The 13118-nt window shown below is 41.2% G+C and overlaps 1 protein-coding gene across 4 annotated transcripts in view; it reads right to left on the bottom strand.

Annotated features, from left to right (window-relative positions):
• Positions 1-11953, bottom strand: part of U2SURP (U2 snRNP associated SURP domain containing) — a 43708-nt gene extending 31755 nt beyond the window's left edge. For all 4 annotated transcript variants that reach the window (XM_084267084.1, XM_084267087.1, XM_084267085.1 and 1 more), the window contains exons 1-5: positions 11859-11953; positions 5964-6008; positions 2557-2655; positions 1360-1474; positions 833-966 (exon numbers count right to left, since the gene is read on the bottom strand). In XM_084267084.1, coding sequence (XP_084123210.1) covers positions 833-966; positions 1360-1474; positions 2557-2655; positions 5964-6008; positions 11859-11903 — 438 coding nt within the window. In that variant the 5' untranslated portion in view covers positions 11904-11953. The remainder of the gene's footprint in view (positions 1-832; positions 967-1359; positions 1475-2556; positions 2656-5963; positions 6009-11858) is intronic.
• Between the last annotated feature and the right edge of the window lie 1165 nt (positions 11954-13118).

Below are 13118 nucleotides of genomic sequence, written 5' to 3'. Positions count from 1 at the left end.
GCCTAAACTTGAGTTTCGTTTAAAACTGGAGGGAAGTTCGGATGGGATTATCCATTATCACATTACATTTGCCACCCTAACAAGCAGTATCACATATGATTTACTTGAAGCTTAAAGAATTGTAGCAAGCTCTATTAAAAGACTTTTTAAAGACATTCAAGACAATAATTACACATTACATATATACAGCAGTAACAGTAATCATATGTAACTATCACTTCACTTGCAAATTGTTTCTTCATATTTCCATTACTTTTTAAGATAAAAATCTCAGTTTAGGGGGGAAAAAATAACACACCATGCAGAAGTCAAAATAAATTGAATAATAACAAGGTGTTCAGCTTCAGAAAAAGGGTCAAAATTGGTACAACTCAGAGCTAAAAGGGCTTCTTAAACATCACCACAAATAAAACCCCCAAAATAAGAAAACTTCACCCAGAAAACTTTGGATCAATGCAAAGGTCAGGGGGTTTTGGGGTTTTTTTCAGTTATAAAAACCTAGAAACATATGGCAGTAACAATTGTTTCTAAAACTTCACAAATTCTCAGGATTGGAGAAACTGTCACGTCGCCACAGTGACTAAACCTGCACTCATGAGCAGTCTGTCTCAACTAGCAGGAACTCTGTAAAAACATACAGCAGCCAAATCCAAGTGCAGTACTACATATATCAAATGCTGGATACAGGCCTACTGGACCTCTGTATTTCATGATCTTATCTACTATGGGATTAAGCAAATCAAAATTGCCATCTTCTTTTAATATGTGATAAACTACCTCGGAAGACCACACAGACCCTAAGTATGGGTTAATAATCAAATATGAAACTTACAGGCTTTTTGGTTTCTATCATTAAGAGGGATGGAGGCTTCTCATTAGATGGTTGGCTTGGCTGATTTTTTTGATCTGAAAATCGTGATGAAGGCTTATAGATTTTACCCCGCTTTTCATCTGTTTCATGCTCCTCTGAAATTAAAGGCAAATAATTAAAATCAAATTCCATTAACTAATACTGCATAATACTGCTCATTAGAAAGAATGCTTTTTTAATTTTTATTCAGTTCAATATATTAGTTCATAAAAAAAAGTGGCAATACAACCTTTTGTAATTTAACATCTTTTAATGTGAAGAACAAAGAATGGGTATTTTAAAATAAAGCATTTTTCCATCTGAGGTTTAAAAGACAAATCACACTACTATCTACCCAGTGAGTCAAAGCATATAGATTTTGGCATTGAGTTTCCTTTGCTGCTTCTAATCTAACATATTAATATTAAAATACAATTCAAAGTCAACCTTCATCTGCAGTCAAAGCCAAACAATCCACCACCACTACTCCCAAAAAAGATTAGTTATACCTTTAGATGCATTAACGATTCCTCCTCTTACAAATGTTTTCACTTTATTCCCATCACTTCCTTCAAAAGCAGCAAGGAATTCTTCATAAATTTCTGCAGCAGCCTTCTCATCCTCCTACATAGCAAATGTTAATCAATTTACTATCACCACAGAACAACCTTCACTAGACAGCTATTCTTAAATTAGCTATGTGACACTCTTTATTTTCTAGAATTCATGCTACAAACTGCACCAAGTGAGTTTCAATTTTAGACTGAATTCAAATTTCTGAGATATGTGGGAAGACCACAGCCCATAATACATAAAGCAAACAAGGCCAGTATGCTCAAATATGACTGTTCAATTACAAAGGTTTACATGGCAATTCAATATTCACAAGATCCCAAACAAAAGATCTGACGAAAGCCCAGCATTTGTTGACCTAAGCATCAGAGAACAATATGCATTCCATCTTTCTCATCATGGCCAACCCATGTGACTGAAGGGGATTAACAACAGGATCAACTTTATGCTCTTCCTACAGAAGTTACTGAAATAACTTCCAAGTTGAGTGATGCACTAAATGCAGCGTTACTGTGTATCTTGAGGCTAGAATTAGGCTAGGCTGTTACCCAGCAGGAGGTAGTCCACTGAAAGATATTAAGTGTGGTGTGTGTAAAATTCAAAGCCCAGAATTTCCAAAACTTCCAGCTGGCAACTAAAAGCTACATTATTTCCTAAAATTTGAGGATGTCAATAAAAAAGTTAAAATTTGATAAGGAATTTTAATTCCAGAAGAAGTAATTAGACAAAGATATGTGTTACAGAATAATAAGGATGTGCATTGAAATAATTTCAGAGGACTGGTACTCTTTAATTACTGAAATCCAGTGATAGAGAGCAAAGAAAGCAGAGGAAAATAAACAAAGGTCATAGCTGTCTTCATTTTGAGCAACCGACAATCCTTTGAGTTTAATTCAGAATTTCATGAAAGAACTTGACATCCCATTTAAAAAAAAAAAAAAAAAGAGAGAGAAGCAAGCCCCTCTCTCTAAATGCCATGGACACCAAGAATAAATTATATGTGTAAAACACAATCCACTTTCCTTCTTAGAAAGCTACTATCACCAAAAGTAAATTTGGTGACAAAGCTGGTTGTAAAAGCAAACTTCTTTTAGCTCTGTATACAAAATAAATTTTTCATCTTCTACCATTACCTTCTTTTTTAACTCTTCTTGTTCCTTCTTGCTTAGAGTCCGTTTGGCAGCACTCATTTTGCCAATACTGAATGCTTTAAGTTTGCTTTCCATTAGAGGCTGCAAAAGGGATTAAAAAACCAAACATCAAACTCTTTATACAACCAAATAAAATAATGTTTTTACCTTGATATAGACCAGAACTTGCTACCTGAAGTGACTTAACCAAAACAAAACAAAGGCTTCCTGTACTTATCTTTGAATTTGCCCTTATCTAACACAACAAAAAAAATTCAGATTTTTTTTTAAGCACAAATCATCCTTGATTTAATGAGAAAGCTTTTAATACACCATTCAAGCACAGCTGCAATCTGAAGGGTACTTGTTTTAAGAGCTTGGAGATCTTATTACTACGCAACACAGTTTCTAAGCTTTTGGAAATACATGGTTTGTACTAGTTCCTGTTTGATCTTTGGAACACCCAGAATTAATAAAACACCAAAAACCATCCCACCACCAAAAAACCCCAAATCATCAAAAGTACCAAACCCCCACAGAAAGAAAAATTCTAAAAGCTTTTCTGGCTATTTTGGCCACAAGAATATTTGTACAAGGTCAAACAGATGTAACTGAAGGGCAAAACAGATGCTAAATTTCAGTTGTACTTCAAGGTTAAATATAATCTTTTTGTTTGAAAAACAGAATTTATTCTAGAGTTTTTCAGCTGAATAAAATGGTTACAATCTAGGAGCTCAATGTGAGGGATGGTTATTATTTCAGCTAATTCAGCCTCCATTCCTCCTTTCTTGAAATGCCAATAAAGGAAAAACTCAACGAAACAGTCATTTCTGGAGAGTACTGGACTAGAACTCTGAGATTCTATTTAGGTAGTTAACAGACGGTGAAGTGTTGAGAGAGGAAAGACAGCAGGATGAAGACCATGTTCACAAGACTCAGGCAATGGGAAGGAGAAAAAAAAAAATATATGAAACCTCTCTGGAAACTCCTAGCTTAATGCAGTAATTCATGAAGAATCAGGTCAAGAACAAGGAAGAAAGCCACAGAAGGCAAAATACACGCTATTACACTCAATCTTCAAAATATTTTGATGCATTAACACAATAACAGTGATGCTTTAAACTACCATTTTTGCAATGACAGTTCTTCAAAAAACAAGGAAAAAAATTCAGCTCAATTTCATAGAATATCAAGACAAGTACAGTGAACAACTTAACTGTACTATTATTTTAAAAAATTCTGATGCCAGATCACATTTTCCCAGAGACACAGAATCACAGAAGAGCAGGTTGGAAGTAATCTCAAAGATTATCTGGTCCAACCTTGCTTGGCAAAAGCACCATCCAGACAAGATGGCCCATTCCCCTGTCCAGCTCTATCTTCAGTGTCTAATGTTGGGGAATCCACCACCTTGCTGGGGAGGTTACTGCAATGGCTGATTGTTCTACCATGAAAAATTTTCCTCTTGTGTTTAACTGGAACGTCCTCATATTCCCACTATACCTCGTCTTTTCCATGTGACTCCTTCTAAAAAGGGAGCCTCCATCTTCTTTGTAGCAATCCCTTAAATACTGGGAGATGGTGACAAGGTCTCCCCTAAGGCTTCTTTTCTCAAGGCTGAACAGACCCAGGTCTGTCAGCCTTTCCTCATATGGCTGGCTTCCCAATCCTATCATCATCATTTCCTCTAGCACTAATTTTATTTGTAAAGGGTTTTATTTCTAGCATCAGCTTCCCTTTCAGATTTTTCTACATAAGAAAAAGCACCGTGTTATACAACTGTCTGAGATACCTTCAGTTGATAGTTCTTGTTTAGTATCACAAATCCCTCTTAGATCTGTGGCATGTGTACAATGAAAACAAGTCACATTTTTTGAAAAGCATTCCCTATTTCATCATTAAAAGGAAAATTATCAGTTACAAGTTAATGCAGCATTGTCCATGATTTTATGACACTGTCAAGATAAGCTACTGCGACAGGTTTATCAGAAGCTTTTCATACATCTGTGTGGCTTTGAAGTTATTAACATCCAGTTTTCCTGTAGTTTGAAAGACAACTTGTATTTCAGTATGACAAACAACATAAAACCTCAGCAAAAGGTGGACATACCGTTACGGCACAGCAATGCAAGCAAAACAAATACAACACCGCTACCTAAGATTTATCCTGTCATCATGAAATAATTTCTCACAGTAACATGACAGGATACCTGACATCAGCCATATGAATATATGCTTTAGTGACATAAGGGAAGCTGCCATAAGATAACTGGCTCCAACATCTCCTCAGTTTAGAAAGGGTCTCAGAAAAAAACCCAACAAAACCAACAACAAAACAAAACACATTCCAACTGGCTGGAGCAATATAAAGTTAATAGGACTCAACTAATCTATGCCTAGTAGTTACATTTCAGTAGGCAATTATAACATTATTATTAGCCATATGTAGCTTTATAGAATTCCTAACAGACCTCTAAAAACCTGAAGGCTTTCCTCCTTCAAAACACTGAATACGGTGAAAAGGGTAAAGCAAATGATGGAAACAAAAACTTGCTAGCTGAGTAATCAAACTACTGTATGAAAGCAAACTCCCACTAAAAAAAACATTTTTTCCTTGACTATAAGGCATCAGAGTTCCATGGACAATTGTAGCAAGTAATGCAAGTCAATAAAAGGATCTACTTCTTTATGAAAGGTTTTTGCCGCTACAACTTCAATAATGTTACCTTACAAGCCCTTTAACAGCTGGTAATTGACTTTTTCATATAGAAATATATTGACATCAAATAGAAATCTTGAAATCCAAACCAGAGCGAATCATCTAGTATTAACCCTCTGTGTGGCTCTTGCTGCCTGTTTTCATTTTAACTCAAAAATAGGTAGACCTTCAAGAAACATACGAGCCAAATGATCAAATGAAGGTGTCTTCAAACACAGATGAGGGAGACTAAGTAATCATTTTTCTGTCTAATAGAATATACTGAAGCAAAAGGTAACAATAAAGGATGGAATAAGCGTCACACTATCTCATTTTCAATATGCCAACTGTATACAGAAGAGCACTTTAATCAAGTGATTCTTACAGTTAATCACCGTGTATTTTGAACTATTCCTTCGTATAAAAGACAAACATGTAAGAGTCCTTACAGCTTCTTCCTGTTCAGGTATCTATCATGCATTGGAGCTTCCTATACTCATGACTGTTTGAAAGTTCCAAGGAGTATTTTTAAACATGAAAAAAATCAATGGTTCCTTTACAAAACACCTACAGATAGCTACACAATGCACCAGTCTGCCTGCAGCAAGGCAGTTTCTTTAGAAAATAGGTTTATTTTAAGCTTGTGGTTTTGGTTGGATTTTTTTTATGGGTTTTTGGTTTTGGGGAATTCTTTAATGTATTTTGGACTTACATGTGTATCCCCAGATCCAGTGGTGTGTGCATCTGGCACTCTGACCTGAGGAGAGAATAAAGAGGTGGTGAGGCACAGAAAAAGAAAGAAACCATCTGTTGTTCTGGGGGTTTTTTTCTACTTAGTTCCTTGAATGTCAACATTTCAACTTGAACATCTAAATGTGCAAGAACAAAGATACATGTAATGCATTTTAACGATGTATCTGAACAGGATCACAACAATGTAAAGCAAAAAAGAAATTAAAAGCAGACTGTTCTTGTTACCATTAAAATAATCTACATCTTCACAGCTGGATTTTATAAACATGCCACTACCACCACTGCATGGGAAAAAACCCACCACCACACCACCAACAAAAAAAGCCCCAAAACCTGCTACATTGAACCTGCAATAGTTGTCATTAAGAGCAGTTAAAGATTACATTGAGTACTTGATTATGTTTGCCTTACTATAAAATCATTTCCAAAACTGCTCTTAATATACTGTGCATAGATGGAAGCTGGCCAGCTCAAGAACACTAAGTTCAATTTGTGTTGAGTAACTAAACTTCAACACACAAACCAGCATATATACAACATTTGCATAGGCATTTCTTAAAACCAGGTTTTCAAATGAGTGTAAGTGATGGAGAACACTCCAACAAGCAGGGCTGGACACTTTTTTTTTTTTTTTTTTTTTTGTTATGTGATGCCCAAAATCCAGAAAACCTCATTGACACAACATCTACTATTAAGACATAACTGCCTGGTATACAATTTATATCTACATGGAAATTCAAGTCAAAATAAAACATTTCTATTAGGTGAAATCTGTTCATTAGTTCCAGAACATCAGCACTTCTCCGTATTCCTAGGAATTTATAGTTTCTTCCTTAAATAGTATGGTGCTTATCTCCAGTCTTCAAAAATGAACAAGAACCAAATGCTACTCTAAAAGATAATTTACTAGACATCATGATTTTTCATCAACAGTCTTACACTTCACCGTTAAATCAATCGAGAAAAAATGATAGACAGCAATTTAGGAACCAGAACTAAGTCCACAAAGATAGAGACACAAAGTTATAACCCTTTAAAAGAAGCAAAAGGCTCCTAGGAATAGATGTTGGGTATTTTTTTAAGGGGGGGGGAGGAAGACACAAAACCCACTAATGATGTCTTAAGTCTCAGAGACATTCCAACTCCACTTACCTGCAACACTATACATGACTCACAGAGCATACCTTTACACAGAAATTAATAAAAAGTTTAGTTCCCATGTACCAGTAGCAGTTTATTAAACCATATGTGGAAGCAAACAGCACAAGCATCTTCCACCAATATTGATAGCTTCCTGCAAACTTTTCCTCTGTATTTGGTGCTGCAAAAATGTAGCTTAATGAACCCTATCCTCCTCCTGAGAGTTTATCAATGTGTAGCACAACATCACAGAGCTAAAAGAAAGACACTGCACAGAAGAATTCCAGAGCCTGAAAACAGCATTTCTCCTCTTGCCAGCTGCCACCCTGCGGCAACCAACACATCAGTTAAAATTCCACCCTCAAAAAAAAAAAACCCAAATTCAGTCCTGCAGTTAAAAAGATAAACTTCAAAGGTGGGCTGATGCTGCCCCAGTGCACTGACAGAGTCAAGACCTAGCACTGCTTGGGGTGCAGAAGCTTTTTGGCAACAGCAGAATGAAAGAACCATTTCTCAATTCTCCACACCTGTTTAACGTAAATTTTGGAAAGCAACACCTTCCAACAAGGATGGGTGCTAAAGCTGCTTACAGGGAGGACAACAAACACGCTGATGCTCGGTACAGTGACACTTAAGGCACAATATCCTGAGAATATCATAAAAAAAGGAAAGGAGGACCAACAGGCACTAAACTTCTTGCTCCAGGCAACAGAGCAGATGATAATGCTCAGAAAGCCTTTCAACTGTAGCAGCACGTGGAGATTCTGTGGACTAACAGCAGGAAAGCAAGCCAGTGATCACACAAGTCTGGAAGTCACTGAGCTACAAGTACAGCAGCACTCCCCAAACTACCAACAAGGACCACAGACAGCACTGTGGAGCAAGCCACTCCAAACATTAGCCAAGCAACAGAGTTTCTACTCAGGTGTTCTCTGAAAACTTCCAAAATCAGTTTCAGCTTTTAGACAAACTTTATCCCACAGCATTTAGCAGCTTTGCAGAGCCATATTTTCCTCCTCCTTAAGCAGTTATTATTTTTAAGGTCTTCTCTTTCCATCTATAAATTTAGCTCATACCTTGGTACTCTGACCATCCAAGCAACTGAACTCACAGAGCACAAGATTAAATGATTCTCAAAATTACACATTGCTAAACCTCGCACTTTGCATCCCTCTGCACAACCTTCACAAAAGGGGATATTTTGCTTCCTTAAGAGTTACACCAGCTGAGTAAAATCAGCAGAATCACCAAGTCTTTCTAGCCTTCATAGATGAGGCATTTCAGAATTTGTTGCCCACCTGTGTTAAAACCTAGAGCAAAATTACTTTCTCTTCTCACCGTGTTAAGTAGCTCAGCTGAACTAACTGTTGAAAACAAATACACCCAGCACTCTGTCCTCCACCTGAAGATGTCTAAGATATGAAGATAGCTCCCTCATGTTCAAAACACACACCAACAAGTGTCTTCTTAATCCCTTTCTCCATCTCTTTCACTGCACAGGTCCCTCAAAGAATTGTGCTAGCATAACAGTAGCAGTGATGTAGGCCACTGAAATGGTATTCCAGTAAAATACAGCCCTGTCAAACCACAGTCTTGGAGGTCAGGTCACTCAAAGCTCCAGTACTGAGTCTAGCAAAGTTTACTCAACCTTAAAAAAAAAAAAAAAACACCAAAAAACTCTTCTAAGGATCATACAAGTGAAACTTATGACAAAATTGTATCAGAAAGCCAAAGCAGAGAGCCCTCTTGCAGATGTTGATGTTTAATTTTTCTTCCAGCTCCATGGTAGCTTCCAAAGAAATGCTTGCAAACACTGCCAACCTTTGGTAGCTTCCAAAGAAAACAGAAAAGAAACAACTGCTCTCCCAAGTCTTCTTTGCTGTCAGCAGTGTAAGCGCCCACAAATCCAGCTCTCCATAGTTTCCCCAAGTTTAATGATCTCTGGGTAAAACTGGCATGATGATGTCATTTCTCAAATATTTAAAACATACTGTATAACATAAGCAAATATATTTTTTCTTTCATTATTACTGGTGCCATTTAGTAAAACAACAAAGAGCAACAAAAGCTGCCAATAAAAGCAAGAAGACAATCCCATGGTCTTGCAGATTTTCAACTTGATTTTTTTTTTTTTACAACTGTAATGGTTAAAACTTATACACAAATAAAAGCCCTACCCTTGCCAAAATTCATAGCTTCAGGGTGAAGTGTTTATGAGAAACTCTGCTGTAAGACTCTCTCACCCTGTTTCAACACCTTCCACTGATTCTGGCCCATTCTGGGCAGCTACTTGCACTCAGGCAGATTATTTCTCCCCAATCTGATGGGCTAGGAAAATTAAATTAAATTTTTCAAATCCAGCATAAGCAGGGAGGTTTGAAGCCCAAACTGTCTTTTTTGTTCTTCCTTCCTCTACGAAATTGTCTAGAAAAAAAATGCTTGTAAACACTGACAATTATTTTATAGCTCATCTATTTGCTTTTTACATTTACTAGAACAGCACATACTAATTCACTATTTAAACAGACATCACTTGCAAACACGAAAGTAAATAGAAAATGGCTTTCTCCAATGTACTTGGAAAGAATACTATTCCATTGCAACCTTAAACTCAGATGAACAGAAGCTGCCAGCATTTAACTGTCTGCTTCTATATTTCCACCAGTGGAGGAACACCTGCAACTCCTAGTCACCAACTGAACAATGACACAGAGAAAGTTAAAGATCAGGAGTTCCACCATCCTGCAGAATGCTACCTCGAACTAGAATTCGCCATCCTAGCCAAGTCATCACTGTTCTTCAACACTGAATTAATACATAGCTTACTCAAAAGCCGGAGAAATCCATTTAAGATTAGGGAACATTGTTAAAGCATCTTTTAGAATAAAAAATGGGAAACCTACAGCTTTCTTGAGTGGTTAATGTCTTCTGCCACATGGTACCAAATTCATACAGTATGATATGTAAGAGCAATGGTCATACAATATAGTTACTATTATCAGAAGATCAAAAAAAAAGGCAGAATCATTAAGCAGCTAGTATTTTGGTACATTCAGATACTAATTGAACTTCATCAGTATCTACCATCTTAGAATCACATCCCATATTGATTGCCTCTGCAGTCCTGGCTAATATCTCTTTTGTCTTAATTTTGTCCCTCTTTCCTATTTAAATCTCTAGAACTAAGATCTAGGACAAAAAAAATATTCTTATAAATTAATTATTATTATATATTAAAGAAAGAATTTCATCAGTACAGAAATAGTAAATGATCAAAAAAAAGTCTATGATGTAACTGTGAAAAGAAAAGGATCCATCTGGGTTGGTTTTGTGTACAATGTTATCAGTTGCAGTAATCAATGATTAAGTTACTATTCTATGTCTAAGTATACTCGAAATCCAAAAATGTCTTATACCCTGCACGCCACTTTCAATAAATTAAGACTTTTACTACTGAAGTTTGCTGTCCAGCTCTCAATTGCCATTCCAGGCCAAAGGCAAGATCCGGGAAAAAAAGTTTCCTGGCAATACTTGGACTAGATCATAAAAGGGAAACAAAATAAAAATCTCTTACTCTAATAACGCAGGCTGGGTAAACACGCAAAGGCTCTCAGTAACTACATTTCAACTAGTTTCCTAGCAGCAAAGAAAAAAAAAACCCCTCAATAAACCCAACATATTTTATTTTCAATCCTGGTTTAGTGGAATACAAGACCAGATTAAAATCTATATAGCACTGGAAATTCCTGAGCCAAAGATGTGGCTTCTTCCTGGACTAGTTTACTCGCACAAAAATCCTGTAAGATTCATATACCTCTGGTCTAAAACGTGCAGCAATGCTGAGTGAAAGGAAGAGTCACTAACTGCCAATCCAGCTGCCAGGGTATCCCCCAAACACACCCTTACCCTCTGAAGGGGATACCTAGAGAGCAGGCAGCTCCATGCTGCTGTTACTCGCAGCCAGGCACCGGTTCAGCGCACAGCTCTGGACAAGTCTGCCACAACCCCTGCACTACCCCGACTTCTGGCCTGCAGACCCAACAAAAAACAGTTATAGGAAGTACAGTGAGTACAGTGAAAAGAGCGGGGAACGCCATGGTCACTTTGTGAAAGCTGTAATTTCACTGCAATCAAAAGAAGAGACCGATCCCAAATTATCACTTTCCCTCACACTCTCAAGCTGGAAACTAACCCACGCGGGCTTCAGCCCACGGGGGATCCAGACTCCGGCGGCAGCGACGTTAGACACGGGAACAGACCCGACCGAGGTATAACTAACCGTGCCCAGACGGACGCGGAGATGTGCCGGTTAGAACAGGCCGGCCCGCGGCAGCAGTTACCGGAGCTCCACCGGGACCCCGCTCCCCTCCCCGCCCGCGCATCCCTCCGCCAGGGGCACGGGGACGCGAGGAGGCCGCTGCCGGCGGCCCGGGATAGAAACGTGCTCAGGCCGGTCCCGGGAAGCTGGGATGCCCCGCAAGAGGCCCGGGGCCCCCGGTCCGGCCGCACCGCCCCCTTCACGCCTCCCCACCCCCCGCCCGGGGCCTGCAGTCACCCTGGGCAGAGAGCAGGGACGGAGCAGGCCGCGCCGCCGGCGCCTCACCGTCCCGCCGCTCCCGGGCCCCGCCGTCGCGCCGGTCGGCGGCGGCCATACCCCCCCGCAGGCGGCGGAACGGGACGGTGAGCTGTAAACGGCCCCGCGGAACGGCCTCACCTTCCCACTGGCTTTCTGCGAGCCGCTGGGCGCCTTGTCCGCCATCTTGCCTCTCCCCTCGCTTAGCCTTAACAGCGAGGAAACGAACACCGATCGCACCGAACCCGCGAGCGGAGGACAGGCAGTCGATGGTCGAGCCACCGATGGAGGGCTCTCCGCCCCGGGTGGGGCGGAGCTTGTCCCCGCGTCTCCTCCTCAGCCGAGAGGCGGCAGCGCGACCCGCGGCCGTGGGTGGCCGGTGACCCGCCAGGCCTCTTGCTCTCACATTACCGGGAGACAATCCGACCGAAGTCGCTAAGCAACCCAAATCCGCCTAACAGCCAGCTGCGGTAAAGCAGGCAGCAGCCGGCGGCGGCAAGGTGCTCAGCGTGGGCACGGGTCGCGCTGCCGGGCGCCGCGCCCTGAAGCGGCACCGGCGCACCCACTCGTGCGAAGGACGCACGGTCCCGCGGAAGAGACCCTGACGCGAGGGGCCGGCTTGCAGGCAGGAGCCCTGAGCCCCCCGGGGGGTGCGGGGACCGCGCAGATCGCGCGGAGCCTGCCTCGCTGCCCCGGCGTTTTCCCGCCAGGCGTTAGCAGGTGGCAGCGGGCAACAGCTCGGGCGGGACGCGCAGTGCAGGAGCGCGGTGGCCGCGGGAGGTGGCGTGCGCGTCCTGCCGGCACACGCCATGTAACGCCCCGTACACCGCGGGCCCTCGGTGTCTTTCAAGTGGGAGGGCCTCGCCCGGGGCCAGGCTGGGCAGGACGGACGGCGTGTCGTGCAGCTGCGGCGTCCTGCGCCTCGGCCGGCATGACCTGCTCTCCTTGTGCGCAGGGCCGCGCCCGCAGGGACCGAGCGGTGCATGGTCGTGCAGCCTGGAGGCGCGGCTTACCCCGAAACATCTAGCATAGGGAGCCAGAATACTGTTCCAAGCACGCTTAAAATGCTCAAGCAAATTCAGAGAAGCCCAAAAATAAAAGCTGAGAAGGACAGCAGAGGAAATCCTCCGATGCAGGGTTTGATACCACAGGACACAGCGTTTGCTGAACACCATGAGCAGAGGTCATGTTGTATTTGTCCTCTGTCTTGCGTTCCCGTGCTTTCATGGATTTTCAGCATAACACGTAAGATGCTGGAGTTGAGATGACACATAAGAAAACGACAGTAGGTGCACAGAAGTGACTGAAAGCCTTAAATCCACCAACACCCGCAGCCCAGTGAGCAACAGGAGGGAACAGGGCCTACGCTAACGGCCACGCTTGTCAGCAGAGTGAGGTGGG

This window comes from Gallinula chloropus, assembly GCF_964237585.1.
Source record: "Gallinula chloropus genome assembly, chromosome: 8".
NCBI classification, from domain to species: domain Eukaryota; kingdom Metazoa; phylum Chordata; class Aves; order Gruiformes; family Rallidae; genus Gallinula; species Gallinula chloropus.
Note: the sequence above shows the minus strand (reverse complement) of the source record. Positions and strands in the feature narration are given on the sequence as shown.